We start from the raw sequence: 19,982 nt of genomic DNA, 5'->3' as shown, positions 1-19,982 counted from the left end.
GCATATTTCACCCGACCAATCAAATAAAAGTGTTTTTTAATACCAAACAAAAAAACCATCAAATAATAATGTTCAGTTATGCACTCAATACTTGGTCGGGAATCCTTTGGCAGAAATGACTGCTTCAATGCGGCGTGGCATGGAGGCAATCAGCCTGTGACACTGCTGAGATGTTATGGAGGCCCAGGATGCTTCAATAGCGGCCTTAAGCTCATCCAGAGTGTTGGGTCTTGCGTCTCTCAACTTTCTCTTCACAATATCCCACAGATTCTCTATGGGGTTCAGGTCAGGAGAGTTGGCAGGCCAATTGAGCACAGTAATACCATGGTCAGTAAACCATTTACCAGTGGTTTTGGCACTGTGAGCAGGTGCCAGGAAGCATGAAGTGCTCCAAAATCTCCTGATAGCTAGCTGCATTGACCCTGCCCTTGATGAAACACAGTGGACCAACACCAGCAGCTGACATGGCACCCCACACCATCACTGACTGTGGGTACTTGACACTGGACTTCAGGCATTTTGGCATTTCCTTCTCCCCAGTCTTCCTCCAGACTCTGGCACCTTGATTTCCGAATGACATGCAAAATTTGCTTTCATCAGAAAAAAGTACTTGGGACCACTTAGCAACAGTCCAGTGCTGCTTCTCTGTAGCCCAGGTCAGGCGCTTCTGCCGCTGTTTATGGTTCAAAAGTGGCTTTACCTGGGGAATGCGGCACCTGTAGCCCATTTCCTGCACACGCCTGTGCACGGTGGCTCTGGATGTTTCCACACCAGACTCAGTCCACTGCTTCCTCAGGTTCCCCAAGGTCTGGAATCGGTCCTTCTCCACAACCTGACCTGAACCCCATAGAGAATCTGTGGGATATTGTGAAGAGAAAGTTGAGAGACGCAAGACCCAACACTCTGGATGAGCTTAAGGCCGCTATTGAAGCATCCTGGGCCTCCATAACATCTCAGCAGTGTCACAGGCTGATTGCCTCCATGCCACGCCGCATTGAAGCAGTCATTTCTGCCAAAGGATTCCCGACCAAGTATTGAGTGCATAACTGAACATTATTATTTGATGGGTTTTTTGTTTGGTATTAAAAAACACTTTTATTTGATTGGTCGGGTGAAATATGCTAATTTATTGAGACAGGTTTTTTGGGTTATCAGGAGTTGTATGCCAAAATCATCAGTATTAAAACAATCAAAGACCTGACAAATTTCAGTTGGTGGATAATGAATCTATAATATATGAAAGTTTAATTGTAATCATTACATTATGGTAAATAATGAAATTTAACACTATATGCTAATTTTTTGAGAAGGACCTGTATAGTAGTATATAGCACAGCCCATGCAGTATATAACACAGCCCACGCAGTATATAACACAGCCCACGTAGTATATAACACAGCCCACGCAGTATATAACACAGCCCACGCAGTATATAACACAGCCCACGTAGTATATAACACAGCCCACGTAGTATATAGCACAGCCCGTGTAGTATATAGCACAGCCCACAAAGTATATAGCACAGCCCACATAGTATATAGCACAGCCCACGTAGTATATAACACAGCCCACGTAGTATATAACAGTCCACTTAGTATATAACACAGCCCACTTAGTATATAACACAGCCCACTTAGTATATAACACAGCCCACGTAGTATATAACACAGCCCACGTAGTATATAACACAGCCCACATAGTATATAACACAGCCCACGTAGTATATAGCAATGTGGGCACCATATCCCTGTTAAAAAAAGAATTAAAATAAAAAATACCGTAGTTATATACTCACCTTCCGGCGGCCCCCGAATCCAGCCCAGGCTTTTAGCGATGCTCCTTCCCAGTAATGCATTGCGGCAATAACACGTGATGATGTAGCGGTCTCGCGAGACCGCTACGTCATTTCCGGTCATTGCCGCAATGGATTCTTGGAACCAGAGTGTCGCGAGGAGCGGGAAAGGCGCCGGAAGGTGAGAAAATAATGATTTTTTATTTTTTTTATTATTTTTAACATTAGATCTTTTTACTATTGATGCTGCATAGGCAGCATCAATAGTAAAAGGTTGGTCACACAGGGTTAATAGCAGCGTTAACAGACTGCATTACACCTCGTTATGCCGCGGTGTAACGCAGTCTGTTTAACGGACTGCTAAACCGCTATGGGGGCACTGACTGGAGGGCAGTAGGGAGGGGGCACTGACTGGAGGGGAGTAGGGAAGGGCGAATTCGTGGCCGGACTGTGCCCGTCGCTGATTGGTTGCGGCCAGACGGCCGTGACCAATCAGCGACGCGGGATTTCTGTGACAGACAAACAGACGGAAGTGACCCTTAGACGATTATATAGATAGATAAACTTAACAGTGCAGCAGCAGCAGCAGCACACTGTGTTAAGATGTATGCAAACACTGAATATTTGAAAGGCATTACTGCTATATAGACTATACTTATAAAACTGAGGTGCTTAGTGTAAAACTCTTGTGTGCCCCCAAGATACGCCAAGACAGACGCATTAAATTAAACTAATTCGGTCTTAGGCTGTTGTCAATTAGCATTGGACACTAGCATTATATTTGTAGGCTGCTGGCCTGGGAATGGGATGTCTGATAGAATTGGCTGGAGTCTCAGCAGAGATAGGTCACCTTTTTGTGGCTGGTGGGCACACAAGAATTGGACAAATTGTGTGCCAAGTACCTTCATTTATAGCAGTAATGCAGTTCAAATGTCACATATTTAATGTTTGTATAGATCTTAGAGTATACCTTGTGCTGCTGTATTCCTCTGGTACGAATCTAGTTCAGTCACAGCACCTGTTCTGATGATAGATAGATAGATAGATAGATAGATAGATAGATAGATAGATAGATAGATAGATAGATAGATATGAGAAAAAAACACAAAAGTGAAAATAGAAAAATAGAGTCGGGTGCAGAGCCCCCCCCCCAGGCATAGACCAAATTTCAAATGTAGGAATCCAAAAAACGGAGGCAGCACACCATTAGTAGTGGAAAAAGCAGGAGCTACTTTTATTAGCCCATCTCAGCAATGTTTCGGTTCTGGTAGATGTGAACCTTTTTTCAAGGTTAGATGATAGATAGATAGATAGATAGATAGATAGATAGATAGATAGATAGATAGATAGATATGAGATAGATAGATAATAGATAGATACATAGATAGATAGATGATAGATAGATAGATAGATATGGGATAGATAGATAGATAGATAGATAGATAGATAGATAGATAGATAGATAGATAGATATGGGATAGGTAGATAGATAGATAGATAGATAGATAGATAGATAGATAGATAGATAGAAAAAGAAAACAAAAAGCAGCACCAAAAGAAAACAAAGGGTGCAAAAAATCCTTCCAGGTATATGCCAAACCTCATACTATTGTCCAGAGAAATGAAGGCAGCACTCCAATAGATAAAATAAAAGTGGTTTATTGGCCCATGTGCGACGTTTCAGTCCAGGATGCTTGAGAAAGGTCCACATCCTGGACTGAAACGTCGCACATGGGCCAATAAACCACTTTTATTTTATCTATTGGAGTGCTGCCTTCATTTCTCTGGACAATAGATAGATAGATAGATAGAAGATAGATAGATATGGGATAGATAGATAGATAGATAGATAGATAGATAGATAGATAGGATATGAGATAGATGATAGATAAATAGATAGATGATGGATAGATAGATATGGGATAGATAGATAGATAGATAGATAGATAGATAGATAGATAGATAGATAGATAGATAGATAGATAGATAGAAATGAGATAGATGATAGATAAATAGATAGATAGATATGGGATAGATAGATAGATAGATAGATACATACATACATAGAAATGAGATATAGATAGATGATAGATAGATAGATAGATGATAGATAGATAGATAAATGATAAATAAATAGATAGATGATAGATAGATAGATAGATAGATAGATAGATAGATAGATAGATAGATAGATAGATAAAGTGCTGTGAGAGGAATCTACAAGTCTCCTTAAGGTAACCACGCTGCAGAGATTTGAGAAACATCGAAATTCCGTTAGTAGTATATTGCAGCCAGTCGGATTACAGCTCTCAGATTAGGCAATAAAACAGTTATTACGGTAGTTACTAACATTAACAATTTGAACTAATGCTTAATATCAGTTTCTATTACCTCTTCTTCCTTAATTTTCTTCTTGTTTTTTTCCTCTTCAAATTCTCGTTGAATCTTGGCCCTCTGTTCAACTAGAAGCTTTTCTTCTCTTTCTTCTTCAAGACGAATTCGTTCTCGCTCTTCCTCTTCTTTTCGTCTCTTTTCTTCAATCTGTTTTGGAGAAGGGTCGTATTCACTATCATTATTATTATAGTGCGATTTATTCCATGGCGCTTTACATGTGAAAAGTGGTATACATAATAAAAACGAGTACAGTAATCCCTAACAATAGAAGTCTCGAGTGGTGCAAGAAGAGAGAGGACCCTGCCCGTGAGGGCTCACAATCTACAATGCGTGTATTATTAGTATTCATTACCGTGTTTTTCCAATGTACCTTTTGAAAAACTAGGAGGGCATTACTGCGAGAAACCCTACATCATCAATCTCATGTAGAATCTATGACAGCCTAGACTTTACATGGCATAATAACGTCCCCTTGGTGCCCAAATTACTGTCAGAGTTCCCATGGTCTATAGCAGTTTTACTGAACTGTACTTACCATATATACTCGTGTATAAGCTGAGATTTTCAGCACATTTTTGTGTGCTGAAAACGCCCCCCTCGGCTTATACACAAGTCACAGTCCGAGAAAGCTGGCGGGGGAGGGGGCGAAGCAGCAGGAGCCAGCGGCTGTGACATCATACTCACCCTCCTTGCGTGGTCCTGCACGTCCCTGCATCTCTGTTGTCCGGCAACTCTCCTCTCCTCTGCTCAGCGGTCACGTAGTACCATTCATTAACCCTGCTGTTCTGTTAGGTCAAAAATGACCGTTTTTGAAATTCTATAATGTTATAAAAATTCAGCGTGTGATTCTGAGACTTGAGGCTCCCTGACTTTTCGTCATTAGGGGGGTACTCTCTGTGGGAATTTTTTTTTTTTTTAATTTTTGTTTACTTTATTTGGTACAATTTTTTTTACACTTGTACTGTTCGGTCAAAAATGACCGATAGGCCTTTATTCAGCTCTCCAGACAATTTTTGACAAAAATAAAGGTGCTATCACCTCATTTTGAACTATATATTGCATCTACTACTATTTATCAATGTATCTGACTACTTTTGGTCAGAACAGATTTACACATACCAACATTTTCAAGTTGCGATACAGCCGACGGATTCGCTTCCAGTATAGCTATGCGCAATTTATTTCACTGGTTTTTATTTACCCTGCTGTTCATATAGATCTAGTTCCATTCAGTTGTCAACATTTCATATTGTAAATCATGATTTTCTGATTTTCCATGTGTTTGCTGGTTGTACAGTATTACACTGTACATAAATGTTAATTTATTTGATTCAAAAAATAAAAGTTTTTGATTTAATTTTTCATCTGATTATTGAAAACCATGTTCACATACAGTAAAACAATGCAACAGGTAATCAAATAACACTTGAATTAGGTACAAATCACAACTTTGTTAGGTCCGGTCAAAAATGACCGGGAACAGTATACCGTAAGTGTATAAAAAACAACGTTTTTTGGCATTTTATAGAGAAAAAAGCTTTTTTTTTTTTTTTTTGCCTTTGAAAAAAGTATATCTACATAATGTTTGATATTATTACTTATAGTTAACATTTAGATCAAGATTTTTTTTTTTATCTGCAAAAATAATCAATTTTTACAAAAATCGAAAAAATACCATGTTCCCTTTTGGATATAAAAAAAATATAAAACAAGCTTTGTATTTATTTTTTTTTCTGGTATTTGAACAACCATCTTCACAAGCAATATAATAGTGCAAAAACTGTTTAAAAAAACCACTTAGATTAGCTAAAAATGATTATTTTATAAGGACGGTCAAAAATGACCGGGAACAGTACAAGTGTATGTGAAATCTAAACAGAACAGCAGGGTTAAGGTAATGGGCAAGGAGCGCATATTTATTACCTTAATGAGCTGTACCACATGACTGCTGAGCAGAGGAGAGGAGAGCTGCCGGACAACGGAGATGCAGGGACGTGCAGGACCGCGCGAGGAGGGTGAGTATGACGGGGGAGGACGCGGAGCCCTGCATAGAAGGGGGAGGACGCTGGGCCATACATAGAAGGGGGAGGACGAGGGAGGACATGGAGCCATGCATAAAAGGGGGAGGACGTGAAGCCATGCAAAGAAGGGGGAGGACGTGAAGCCATGCATAGAAAGGGGAGGACGTGGAGCCATTCATAGAAGGGGAGGACATGAAGCCATGCATAGAAGGGGAGGATGCTGAGCCATACATAGAAGGGGAGGACATGGAGCCATGCATAAAAGGGGAGGACACTGAGCCATGCATAGAAAGGGGAGGACGTGGAGCCATGCATACAAGGGGGCGGACGCTGAGCCATGCATAGAAGGGGAGGACGCTGAGCCATGCATAGAAGGGGAGGATGCTGAGCTATGCATAGAAGGGGAGGATGCTGAGCCATGCACAGAAGGCGGAGGACGGGGGAGGACGTGGAGCCATGCATAGAAGGGGGAGGATGCTGAGCCATGCAGAGCAGGACAGGGATGAGGGGGCAATGCATACCCGGCTTATACTCGAGTCAATAAGCTTACCCAGTTTTCCGTTGTAAAATTAGGTGCCCCGGCTTATACTCGGGTCGGCTTATACTTGAGTATACACGGTAGATTATTATTGAACCGAAAGTCCTGCTGAGAAACACTGCAGGCACTTCAATTACTATAGGCGTATTATGGACTGCCTGAAACATCAGTACATGTATGGCCACGTTTCCAACATTTTTCGGTTAATCGAGGATCACCAAAAGCGCTCAGGAAGGACAGTTTTCTGTTTTTCTTCAGTATTTTTGTATTCAGTACAAATAGGGTGTGGCCCCCATTTCACTAAGCTCGCTGTTCATATATAGTCCCTCCAAAGCTGGGTGTCCGATTGGGACCCTGTGACTCTCTGCCACTGTTCACACTAGGTAGATTTTAACATTAGAGAGTGTAGTTCCTGTGCCAATTGGGTACACCTTGCCGTGGTGGGACAGCTTTATTGCTTTTTTTGATCAAAAACAGTGTCTACTAAATACCCTATGTTATTTAACCCCTTAACGACCGCTGATACACCTTTTAACGGCGGCAGTTAAGGGTACTTAAACCACAGCGCTCAAAAAGTCAAACGGAACTCCTTCTCTTCCAAGCTCTGCCATGCGCCCAAACTGTGGTTTACCCCAACATATGGGGTATCAGCGTATTCAGGATAAATTGCACAACAACTTTTCGGGTCCAATTTCTCCTGTTACCCTTGTGAAAATAAAAATTTGGGGGAGAAAAGATCATTTTTTGTAGAAAAAATGCAATTTTTAATTTTCACGGCTCTACGTTATAAACTTCTGTGAAGCACCTGAGGGTTTAAAGTGCTCACCACACATCTAGACAAGTTCCTTAAAGGGTCTAGTTTCCAAAATGGCGTCATTTGTGGGGAGTTTCTACTGTTTAGGCACATCAGGGGCTCTCCAAACGCAGCATGATGTCCTATCTCAATTCCAGCCAATTCTGCATTGAAAAAGTCAAACGGTACTCCTTCTCTTCCAAGCTCTGCCGTGCGCCCAAACAGCGGTTTACCCCCACATATGGGGTATCGACATTCTCAGGAGAAATTGCACAACAACTTTCATGGTCTAATGTCTCCTGTTACCCTTGTGAAAATAAGAATTTGTGGGCAAAAATATCATTTTTGTGTAAAAAATGCGATTTTTTTTATTTTCACGCCTCTACGTTATAAACTTCTGTGAAGCATTTGGGGGTTCAAAGTGCTCACCACTAGGGTTGAGCGACCTTTAGTTTTTTAGGGTCGAGTCGGGTTTTGTGAAACCCGACTGTCTTAAAAGTCGAGTCGAGTGAAATCGGCCGACCACAGTGAAAAGTCGGGTTTCGGCCGAAACACGAAACCCAGTGAAGATATTTTTTTGTTTGTTTTTAATCTCCCCTCCCCCTCTCTCTCTCTCTCTCTCTCTCCCCTCCGTCCCAGAACAGAAAATTTCGATTTGCACATTCCAAATCGCTACTGCGCACAAGCGATAACATGACGATAGGCGTTCACTCCCCTAACACCTATGTCATCACTCTGCCCACGCTCATTCATTGGCTGAAAAAATGGCGCTAATCGCGTCATACGAAACGTGACTTTGGCGCCAAGATCGCGTACCGCATGGCCGACCCCACACAGGGATCGGGTCGGGTTTCATGAGACGCCGACTTTGCCAAAAGTCGGCGACTTATGAAAATGAACGACCCGTTTCGCTCAACCCTACTCACCACACATCTAGATAAGTTCCTTAAGGGGTCTAGTTTCCAAAATGGTGTCACTTGTGGGGGGTTTCCACTGTTTAGGCACATCAGGGACTCTCCAAACGCGACATGGCGTCCGATCTCAATTCCAGTCAATTCTGCACTGAAAAAGTCAAACGGTGCTCCTTCTCTTCCAAGCCCTGCCGTGCGCCCAAACAGTGGTTTACCCTCACATTTGGGATATTGGCATATTCAGGAGAAATTGCACAACAAATTTTGTGGTTCGTTTTCTGTTTTTACACTTTTGAAAATAAAAAAAATTGGTTCTGAAGTAAAATGTTTGCAAAAAAAAGTTAAATGTTCATTTTTTCCTTCCACATTGTTTCAGTTGCTGTGAAGCACCTGAAGGGTTAATAAACTTCTTGAATGTGGTTTTGAGCACCTTGAGGGGTGCAGTTTTTAGAATGGTGTCAAGTTTGGGTATTTTCTGCCATGTACACCCCCTCAAAGTGACTTTAAATGTGAGATGGTCCCTAAAAAAAATGGTTTTGTAAATTTTGTTGTAAAAATGAGAAATCGCTGGTCAACTTTTAACCCTTATAACTTCCTAACAAAAAAAAATTTTGTTTCCAAAATTGTGCTGATGTAAAGTAGACATGTGGGAAATGTTATTTATTTCTTATTACTATTTTGTGTGACATATCTCTCTGATTTAAGGGCATAAAAATTCAAACTTTGAAAATTGCAAAATTTAAATTTTTTTTGCCATATTTCCGTTTTTTTCATAAGTAATCGCAAGTAATATCGAAGAAATGTTACCACTAACATGAATTACAATATGTCACGAAAAAAGTCTCAATCAGCGGGATCCATTAAAACGTTCCAGAGTTATAACCTCAAAGTGACAGTGGTCAGAATTGTAAAAATTCATTAAGTACCAAATTGGCTGTCACTAAGTGGTTAATGCACTTGCTTTTTTACTTATTTATTTTCATTAGGGTATATGCACATTGTGTTTTCTTTGGTTTTGTTTATAACTAGTTACCTGTTGGCGTAAGAAGTTCTTGTAGGTTTCTTGTTGCTGTACCTGCTGTTCGGTGACTGGCTCAGAAAATATGTTGCCCCTTGCAAACTGGGAATTATTTGCAAAAGAAAACCCTGATAATAAATGAAAAAAATAAGTGAAAATCACAAAGACATCAGTAAAAATGAGAAAAACTATTACTATATCTACATAGAATCTGCATGGAACTTCACATAGTTATGGAGAGAGTCACTGTCTGGGTGAATGGACTAGGACATTTACGTACAAAAGGTATAAAGTAATATTTATCATGTTCATTTGTTACATTGGTTGTAAATATTTTATACATTTTAGCAGAAAGTGAGGTATGTATCATGTTATAATGCATGCCTAAATCATTAATACACCAGTGCTACATAGGAAGCTCTATTGTGTGCAGTCCAAAATACCAGTCCTGGCAGTCTCGTAAATTACAATGCCTCTAGATAAAGTAAATGGCTTCCTATTAATTTGGTTTTAAAAAATTGAAGATTTTCTGAACACTGCAAAACTTGTTGTGTCATTGCCTTATAAAATGCATATTTTGTAGCCAGACAAGTCTTTCAATTCTTGTTTGAGAGATTTTCATCCATTCTTCCTTGGAATATTCTTCCAGTTCTATCAGATTCCTGGGTCGGCTTGCATGCACTGATATTTTGAGGTCTATCCACAGATTTTCAATGAGGTTCAGATCAGGGGACTGTGAGGGCCATTGTAAAACCTTCTGCTTGCACCTTTTGAGGCAGTCTATTGTGGATTTTGACGTGTGTTTAGGATCCTTATCCATTTCTAGAAGCCATCCTCTTTTCACCTTCAGCTTTTTTACAGATGGTGTAAACTTGATTGAATTATTATTATTATTTATTATTATAGCACCATTTATTCCATGGCACTTTACATGTGAGGAGGGGTATACATAATAAAAACAGGTACAATAATCTTGAACAATACAAGTCGCAACTGGTACAGGGGGAGAGAGGACCCTGCCCGCGAGGGCTCACAATCTACAAGGGATGGGTGAGAATACAGTAGGTGAGGATAGAGCTGGTCGTGCAGTGGTTTGGTTGATCGGTGGTTACTGCAGGTTGTAGGCTTGCCGGAAGAGGTAGGTCTTCAGGTTCTTTTTGAAGGTTTCGATGGTAGGTGAGGGTCTGATGTGTTGTGGTAGAGAGTTCCAGAGTAGGGGTGATGCGTGAGAGAAATCTTGTATGCGGTTGTGGGAAGAGGAGATAAGAGGGGAGTAGAGAAGGAGATCTTGTGAGGATCGGAGGTTGCGTGCAGGAAAGTACCGGGAGACAAGGTCACAGATGTATGGAGGAGACAGGTTGTGGGTGGCTTTGTATGTCATGGTTAGGCTTTTGTACTGGAGTTTCTGGCTAATGGGGAGCCAGTGAAGGGATTGACAGAGGGGAGAGGCCGGGCAATAGCGAGGGGACATGGATAGATTGAATCCATTCTTCCCTCTACCCGTGAAATGCTCCCTATGCTATTGCCTGCAACACAACCCCAAAGCATGACTGATCCACCCAAAGCTGGGAAATTTACATCACCTGGCCTTTCCTAATGATGATAGTGAACAAGCCACAACTAACAGGCTAATTAAGATCTGAAACATTGGTCAAACTTATCTGAGAACACAAATCTTTAAGGGTGCCCAAACTTTTGCATAGGACCATTTTTTTTTTAATTTTTAAAATGTAAAAGATGAATATATATGTATTTGTCTACAATACAAAGGAAGTGTGTCATCTTTAACTTTAGGCCTTTTAAAGATTATTTCATCTTCAACGTGCTTCACGGTTCACAATATGAGTAATTTTGACCAGGGGTGCCCAAACTTTTACATGTCACTGTATGTGTTACTTTGTACTGTAATTATAAGTCCTCACTTAATTGTAATTTGCTTCAGGATATGTTGACGTTATATAAATAGAATGATTACTTACCTGGTATTTTACCTGTAGAAGTAGTATGATCAGCTAGACTGGTGTCGACTGCAACAACTGCCCTCCTGTCTTCAAAGGCTCTAACCTCAGGATTTTGATAAGCATCCTCATTTATCTTATGCATTTGCTTAAGATCAGCTAAAATAATAATGAAGGATATTATTACTTATATGAGAACTTTAAATTATACAATAGCTTAAAGTGTTATTCTCAGAAAAGCAAGACAGATCTAGGAGTGTCCAACAGTGATCCCAAGAATGAGGCTCTTAAACCCAGGAGCCGGGCATTGTGGAGCCCCATCCACGAGACATAAAACATAATCAAAAAAATGTATATGGTTAAAATCGCCCCTCTCTTCACAATCCAAAAATAAATAAAAAAGGCATATTTGATATTGAGAAAGCTGTAAAAGTGTAATATATCAAATCATAAATTTAATTAACCCAAACAGCAAATGCCATAGATAAATACATTAAAAAGCTGGAATTGCTGCTTTTTCAATCAATGAAATAAAAACAAACAAAAAAACAAGCGCTCGTATAATTCCATCAGTATAAGAGAAAAAATCCTGGGTGTCACACAAACTTTTTTTTTTTTTTTTAAAGTGCTCACATTATTAACCCTTTCACGACCTTGCAATTTTCATTTTTGTTTTCTCGTTTTTTGCTCCCATTCTTCCCAGAGCCATAACTTTTTTTTTCCCGTCATTATTGCTGTATGAGGGCTTGTTTTTTGCGGGTTAAGTTGTTTATGGTCATTTTTAATACACACTGAATAACGTAATAACAAAACCCAAAAAAATATTGGTATGTTATATGGCACAGTAAATTAAAAACTACCAGTTGTTCTGCAAAAAAAAAATTATAACCCTCATACAGCTATGATGACAGAAACAGAAAATTGTTATGGATCTTAGAAAAAGAGAAGGTAAAAACAAACCACAAAAAACAAAACAAAACATGGCTTCCACAGGAATGGGTTTACCATGTTGGCTGTACAATGTAATATTTTAACAGTTGAGACCATTCTGGACAAAGCAATAACAAATGTGTATATTTGCTAGAACTCTTTGTTAAAAATGGAAAACGTAGGCGATTTAATCCTCATATTTTTGTTTTTATTTTTGACTATTGGACTTGAATCTGCGATTCCTCAGTACTTCCATACTGCAGTGGACTGTCCATTTACCCATCCCATTTTAAAGTGCCCCTATCATTTCAGGTAACTTTTCAAAATAAGTCATCATCTGTGTATACACGAGGAATAACTATCTCTGGCCAGTATATGACTTGTATCCTGCATTTTTTTCTAGTTTTCAGTTCTCTCTGAACTAATGGGTGGAATATAACAGCTGTTTGACGTTGCCACACATCTTTGCATTACCAAAGAATTTTAGGCATCGTGAGTTGAGGAGGCTGGAAGGAGGGAAAGAAGCAGATTTAGCTAATAAGTTTCATATATTCACTTGTACTATTGATTTATGCCAAGTTTGTTGAAACGACAGTGACCATTTCACCCTCTTCTGTAGTCATGCGTGCACCGCACTAACCCCAGATAACAGACTCGATAGTTAATAGTCTCACCCACTCCTTCCCGAGCTTCCAGTTTTAGTAGGAAATTCGAGTTAGTGCTCCATCCTAATATCAGCTGGTGAGAACTGTTTGCTGAATTATAGAAAGACTGCTTGTTCCTGCACTTGCTGAAAGTCTCACAGGCATATTCATATTTTTTTTTTATAAACTTATTGAAGTTTAAAGCGCTGCGGAATATGTTGGCGCTATATAAATAAAATTATTATTATTAAGTTTAGCGTGCCTTGAAAATTCTCTATAATTTTGATAGTGTGTCATTCTATTTTATTAACAGATCCAAAAACACCTCCAGCGATTAGAAGCCCTCACAATTTCACGAAGAGATTAGGGCACTGGGTATCTATAGGTGGTCAAATGCCAAATCATCCAGCCAGTGTTGATCAGACACCATCTTCTGTTCACAGCCATGACAAATACACGAGTACAATGCCAGACAAATTGTACCAAGTGGACCCCTGCCAGAAGCCGGAGAAGGGCACTTACTAATCAGATTTCCCTTCTGATCCTTCAGTGGGGCTCCTCCACCTCCTTTACCCCATGGGTTGTAGCTCTTCATATCGGCTTCCAGTTTAGCATCATAATTTTCTCTTTCTTCTTTTTCCTTTCTGCGTCTGTCATTTCTTTCCCTTATCTGTACATAAAAAAAATTCTTTTAATTAATCTTAGAACAGTGTTAGGATTTGCATAGTAACGCATTGAAAATAAATTTGAACAATTAAACGTTTCTTCCCACTTTGGACATTTAAGGCATATCGATAGGTTACATACATCTGCATCAAGTACGGCCCCCATTGTGCACCACTGATAGTCAATAGGTGGTCGCACATGTGCAGTTCCAAAATCTGCAGAGCCTTCAAATTATTTGAGAGACCAACACATGGGCTCTCTGCATTGTCCAAATGGGACAACCCCGTTATACCATAACATTGATAACAGGTTCAAGTTCACTATGGAGACTAAATTATAAGGTGACAAGTAAGGCCGGCCCATTAATAGAATACATCAGATTAATTTGCCATTACATGTTGGCACAATTTTTATTTTTAACAAAATAGAAAACTTGTTTTTTGATCCACAACCAATTCTGTCACCAGTGGATTAGGCTGGCCTCTAGTGCCCAGTACTTGCACTCCAGGAGAGGGGTTAACTCTTAACATCCCAGCCAGCTTTCTCCAGTCCACTGATTTCTGTACAGCAGCTAGCAGCTTACCTCCCTCCTCTCACCCTCATCTTCTGAAGAGATGCAGTTATAAGTCACCAGACCAGCAGCTTTCACAGCAGGTCTCCTAATCTCGCTCTCTGCTCTTCATGTCCAGACCTGTGACTTGTGTGCTTGGACAAATGATGTTATCTTTTGTGTGTAAATACAGGAAGAACAGTGAAGACTCAGGACAAGCCACTGAGAGCTAAACGTGTTATAGCAGAACTTATGCTGGGTTTAATAATTCTACAGTATTACTAATCCCCAGAGCTGTCGCTCAAGGAGGAAAGCCTTCCCTACCAGAAACTAGTGAGTAAGGAGACTGCATTGCTCTGAACTCCTCAACAGCAATTTGAGAATATTCCTTTAAGGCGATAAATAACAAACCTGCCGTTCCAGTTCCTCCTGATACGAAATAACAGCCTCTCGGGTCTGTCGTGGCCTTTCTTCTGGAAATACTCCTAAACTGGCCCCCCTTCCAGCTCCCGGCCTCTGTTTATTATCCCTTGGAGACAATTTTTTTTTAATTTCCAACTATATTTTTATTGGTTTTACAATTTTAGAACATAAAAATTAAAAAAAAAAGTGAAAGAATATATAAGTAAAAGTTGGGTCAGACAGAAAGACACTTTTTATTGGGTAATTTGACAGCGGTGCTACATTTGCCTTATACAGGTGTGCCAGGCAGACAGATCTACATCTATTTCTCTCAAAAACTTACAAGGTCTAATGATACAGAGCCTAATATACTTGGAGCATCATTATCACTTCATGTCCTCATAATCCTCATATGCCTAGGAGAACTAATCCACTGTGTTGTGAAGGAGATCTGCAAACAAATTCTCCAGAAACTTATGGAAGATGGGGCTCCTCGCCTCTGGAAGAGTGCCATCAATCAGCCACTGTTAGCCTTTGCAAATACTGTTGTAGGAGCAGTCTGGCTTCAGATTTCCCCATATTTGTAAGGGGTATATTTATAAGATAGGTGACCAAATCCAAAAATTCAGTATCCAACTGAACCTCAGCAAACCCAAAAAGAATGCTAACTACTGAGCCAATGCTCTATGAAAGCCCTGAAAATTATGCATAATAATAATAATCTTTATTTTTATATGGCACTGGGGCTCACAATCTAAATTCCCTATCAGTATGTCTTTGGAAAGTGGGAGGAAACCGGAGAACCCGGAGGAAACCCATGCAAACACGAGGAGAACATACAAACTCCTTGCAGATGTTATCCTTGATGGGATTTCAACCCAGGACTCCAGCGCTGCAAGGCTGCAGTGCTAACCACTCAATCACAACCTATTATACTGCTGTGTAAATGTGTGTATCAGATTACAAAAAAGCATTTTGATCATAGTTACTTACTGATGGTGATCCCCTGGATAAAGCTGGGTGACATGTGTGGCAGGCATGTTAATACCTGCAGCGGCCTGCATGGCCATCATACCCGGAGCATCTGCTTGACAAAAAATAAATTCATTAATTTATTTACAGAGTACCTGAAATCTAACAAATTAGATGGTAAAAAAATGTAAAATACTATATGTATACAGTTGTGGCCAAAAGTATTGACACCCCTGCAATTCTGTCAGATAATACTCAGTTTCTTCCTGAAAATGATTGCAATCACAAATTCTTTGGTATTATCTTCATTTAATTTGTCTTAAATGAAAAAACACAAAAGAGAATGAAGCAAAACATTGATCATTTCACACAAAACTCCAAAAATGGGCCAGACAAAAGTATTGGCACCCTCAGCCTAATACTTGGTTGCACAACCTTTAGCCAAAATAACTGCGACCAACCGCTTCCGGTAACCATCAATGAATTTCTTACAGGCTCTGCTGGAATTTTAGACCATTCTTCTTTGGCAAACTGCTCCAGGTCCCTGATATTTGAAGGGTGCCTTCTCCAAACTGCCATTTTTAGATCTCTCCACAGGTGTTCTATGGGATTCAGGTCTGGACTCATCGCTGGCCACCTTAGAAGTCTCCAGTGCTTTCTCTCAAACCATTTTCTAGTGCTTTTTGAAGTGTGTTTTGGGTCATTGTCCTGCTGGAAGACCCATGACCTCTGAGGGAGACCCAGCTTTCCCACACTGGGCCCTACATTATGCTGCAAAATTTGTTGGTAGTCTTCAGACTTCATAATGCCATGCACACGGTCAAGCAGTCCAGTGCCAGAGGCAGCAAAGCAACCCCAAAACATCAGGGAACCTCCGCCATGTTTGACTGTAGGGACCATGTTCTTTTCTTTGAATGCCTCTTTTTTTTTCTCCTGTAAACTCTATGTTGATGCCTTTGCCCAAAAAGCTCTACTTTTGTCTCATCTGACCAGAGAACATTCTTCCAAAACGTTTTAGGCTTTTTCAGGTAAGTTTTGGCAAACTCCAGCCTGGCTTTTTTATGTCTCGGGGTAAGAAGTGGGGTCTTCCTGGGTCTCCTACCATACAGTCCCTTTTCATTCAGACGGCGACGGATAGTATGGGTTGACACTGTTGTACCCTCGGACAGGGCAGCTTGAACTTGTTTGGATGTTAGTCGAGGTTCTTTATCTAACATCCGCACAATCTTGCGTTGAAATCTCTTGTCAATTTTTATTTTCCGTCCACAACTTGGGAGGTTAGCCACAGTGCCATGGGCTTTAAACTTCTTGATGACGCTGCACACGGTAGACACAGGAACATTCAGGTCTTTGGAGATGGACTTGTAGCCTTGAGATTGCTCATGCTTCCTCACAATTTGGTTTCTCAAGTCCTCAGACAGTTCTTTGGTCTTCTTTCTTTTCTCCATGCTCAATGTAGTGCACACAAGGACAGAGGTTGAGTCAACTTTAATCCATGTCAACTGGCTGCAAGTGTGATTTAGTTATTGCCAACACCAGTTAGGTGCCACAGGTAAGTTACAGGTGCTGTTAATTACACAAATTAGAGAAGCATCACATGATTTTTCGAATAGTGCCAATACTTTTGTCCACCCCTTTTTTTATGTTTGGTGTGGAATTATATGCAATTTGGCTTTAGGACAATTCTTTTTGTGTTTTTTCATTTAAGACAAATTAAATGAAGATAATAATAACAAAGAATTTGTGTTTGCAATCGTTATCAGGAAGAAACTGAGTATTATCTGACAGAATTGCAGGGGTGTCAATACTTTTGGCCACAACTGTGTGTGTGTATATATATATATATATATATATATATATATATATATATATATATATATATATATATATATATATACATACATACATACATACATACATACATACATACACACTGCTCGAAAAAATAGAGGGGACACTTAAACAACAGAATATAATTCCAAGTAAATCAAACGTCTGTGAAATCAAACTGTCCACTTAGGAAGCAACACTGTTTGACAATCAGTTTCACATGCTGTTGTGCAAATGGAATAGACAACAGATGGAAATTATTGGCAATAATCAAGACACACTTAATAAAGGAGTGGTTTTGCAGGTGGGGACCGCAGACCACATCTCAGTACCAATGCTTTGTGGCTGATGTTTTGGTCACTTTTGAAAGTTGGTTGTGCTTTCACACACGTAGTATCATGAGACGGACTCTACAACCCACACAAGTGGCTCAGGTAGTGCAGCTCATCCAGGATGGCAAATCAATACGAGCTGTGGCAAGAAGGTTTGTCGTGTCTGTAAACGTAGTGTCCAGAGGCTGGATGCGCTACCAGGAGACAGGCCAGTACACCAGGAGATGTGGAGGGGGCCGTAGGAGGGCAACAATCCAGCAGCAATACCGCTACCTCAGCCTTTGTGCAAGGAGGAACAGGAGGAGCACTGCCAGAGCCCTGCAAAATGACCTCCAGCAGTCCACAAAGGTGCATATGTCTGCACTAACGGTTAGAAACCGACTCCATAAGGATGGTGTGGGTGCCCGACGTCCACAGATGGGGGTTGTGCTCACAGCCCAACACCGTGCAGGACGCTTGGCATTTGCCACAGAACACCAGGATTGGCAAATTCGCCACTGGCACCTTGTGCCCTTCACAGATGAAAGCAGGCTCACACTGAGCACATGTGACAGACATGACAGAGTCTGGAGACGCCATGGAGAGCGATATGCTGCCTGCAACATCCTTCAGCATGACCGGTTTGGCAGTGGGTCAGTAACAGTGTGGGGTGGCATTTCTTTGGAGGGCCGCACAGCCCTCCATTTGCTCGCAAGGGGTAGCCTGATTGCCATTAGGTACTGAGATGAGATCCTCAGACCCCTTGTGAGACCATATGCTGGTGCGGTTGGCCCTGGGTTCCTCCTAATGCAGGACAATGCTAGACCTCATGTGGCTGGAGTGTGTCAGCAGTTCCTGCAAGATGAAGGCATTGAAGCAATGGACTGGCCCGCCTGTTCCCCAGACCTGAATCCGATTGAACACATCTGGGACATCACGTTGCACCACACACTGTCCAGGAGATAGTGGATGCTTTAGTCCAGGTGTGGGAGGAGATCCCTCAGGAAACCATCTGCTGCCTCATCAGGAGCATGCCCAGGCATTGAAGGGAGGTCATACAGGCACGGGGAGGCCATACACACTACTGAGCATCATTTCCTTGTCTTGAGGCATTTTCACTGAAGTTGGATCAGCCTGTAACTTCATTTTCCACTTTGATTTAGAGCATCATTCCAACTCCAGACCTCCGTGGGATATTAGTTGTGATTTACGTTGATTATTTTTAGGTTTTATTGTTCTCAACACATTCCACTATGTAGTGAATAAAGATTTACAACTGGAATATTTCATTCAGTGAGATCTAGGATGTGGGATTTTAGTGTTCTCTTTATTTTTTTGAGCAGTATATATTGACTGATGACAGTATATCTTGCTTTGAATGTATTATATATCACCAACAATAAGTTTCTCCTATCACATGAAATGATTTTTCCTTACAATAAGGAAGGTTTGGGTCCAGCGGGTTGCGAGCACCATAGTAGTAATAAGCATCATCGTAAGGAGTTCGATAGTTATCTACTAGAACTGGAGGTTGAGGTGGAGGCACGGCTGCAATCCTATAAAAGATAGAATACAAAAAGTATGAAACCAAAGGGGTCCTCACTTAACTTTGAAGGGAGGCTGACAGCTGATCCATACCGCCGACAGTGGGAAGCATACCTCAGTTATTGCAGACATGTATGTTACACTTTCGAATGCAGCAGTGTATTGGGAAAGAAAGGTCAGTCATGGCGACAGAGAGGGAAGAAGCATGACTCTGGGGATAGCCATCTGAGATGCAAAGTCCCCAGTCAACTGTTAAAAATATATTTTACCTAAAACGTTGTAGTGACTTAGAGGAAGACATGCATTGCTGCAATAACCAGGCGGACTCTGATGTATGCTGCCTGAGCTTTGGGCAGCATGAATCAGCTGTCAGGTTGAAGGTAAGCAGAATATCATGGAGGACTTACCATAATAAGATTCTAATAATGCACCTCATGTCAGGATTCAACTCTGGAGATATTGCATCATGGACTGAATATAAAACAGAAGCTGAGCTGTCTTCTATTACATAACCCCTCAACTCCTCAGTCCGGCTTCTATTTAATTTCATTTATGGAAAAGTCAACTAGAAATGGTGCCCTTTTTGTTTCCCATTCTGCCTTAGGCCTCCTTCACATATCTGTGCCTAAGGTATGTGTGGCATACGTTTTTTTTTTCACAGATCCCACACATACCCATTATAATCTATGGTACTGTACACATGTCCG

The 19,982-nt window shown here is 40.7% G+C and overlaps 1 protein-coding gene across 8 annotated transcripts in view; it reads right to left on the bottom strand.

Annotated features, from left to right (window-relative positions):
* CSPP1 (centrosome and spindle pole associated protein 1) overlaps positions 1-19,982 on the bottom strand; it is a 109,919-nt gene that overhangs the window by 19,660 nt on the left and 70,277 nt on the right. For 5 of the 8 annotated variants that reach the window (XM_077270610.1, XM_077270618.1, XM_077270614.1 and 2 more), the window contains 7 exons: positions 19,168-19,286; positions 15,611-15,704; positions 14,627-14,744; positions 13,522-13,669; positions 11,447-11,584; positions 9,483-9,595; positions 4,184-4,333 (listed from right to left, as the gene is read on the bottom strand). In XM_077270610.1, the coding sequence (XP_077126725.1) occupies positions 4,184-4,333; positions 9,483-9,595; positions 11,447-11,584; positions 13,522-13,669; positions 14,627-14,744; positions 15,611-15,704; positions 19,168-19,286 (880 nt within the window). The remainder of the gene's footprint in view (positions 1-4,183; positions 4,334-9,482; positions 9,596-11,446; positions 11,585-13,521; positions 13,670-14,626; positions 14,745-15,610; positions 15,705-19,167; positions 19,287-19,982) is intronic. The other 3 variants (XM_077270611.1, XM_077270616.1, XM_077270617.1) reach the window with 1 other exon arrangement.

This window comes from Ranitomeya variabilis, chromosome 6, assembly GCF_051348905.1.
Source record: "Ranitomeya variabilis isolate aRanVar5 chromosome 6, aRanVar5.hap1, whole genome shotgun sequence".
Lineage (NCBI taxonomy): Eukaryota > Metazoa > Chordata > Amphibia > Anura > Dendrobatidae > Ranitomeya > Ranitomeya variabilis.
The sequence above is the reverse complement of the archived record's forward strand: the minus strand, read 5'-3'. Positions and strand labels throughout refer to the sequence as shown.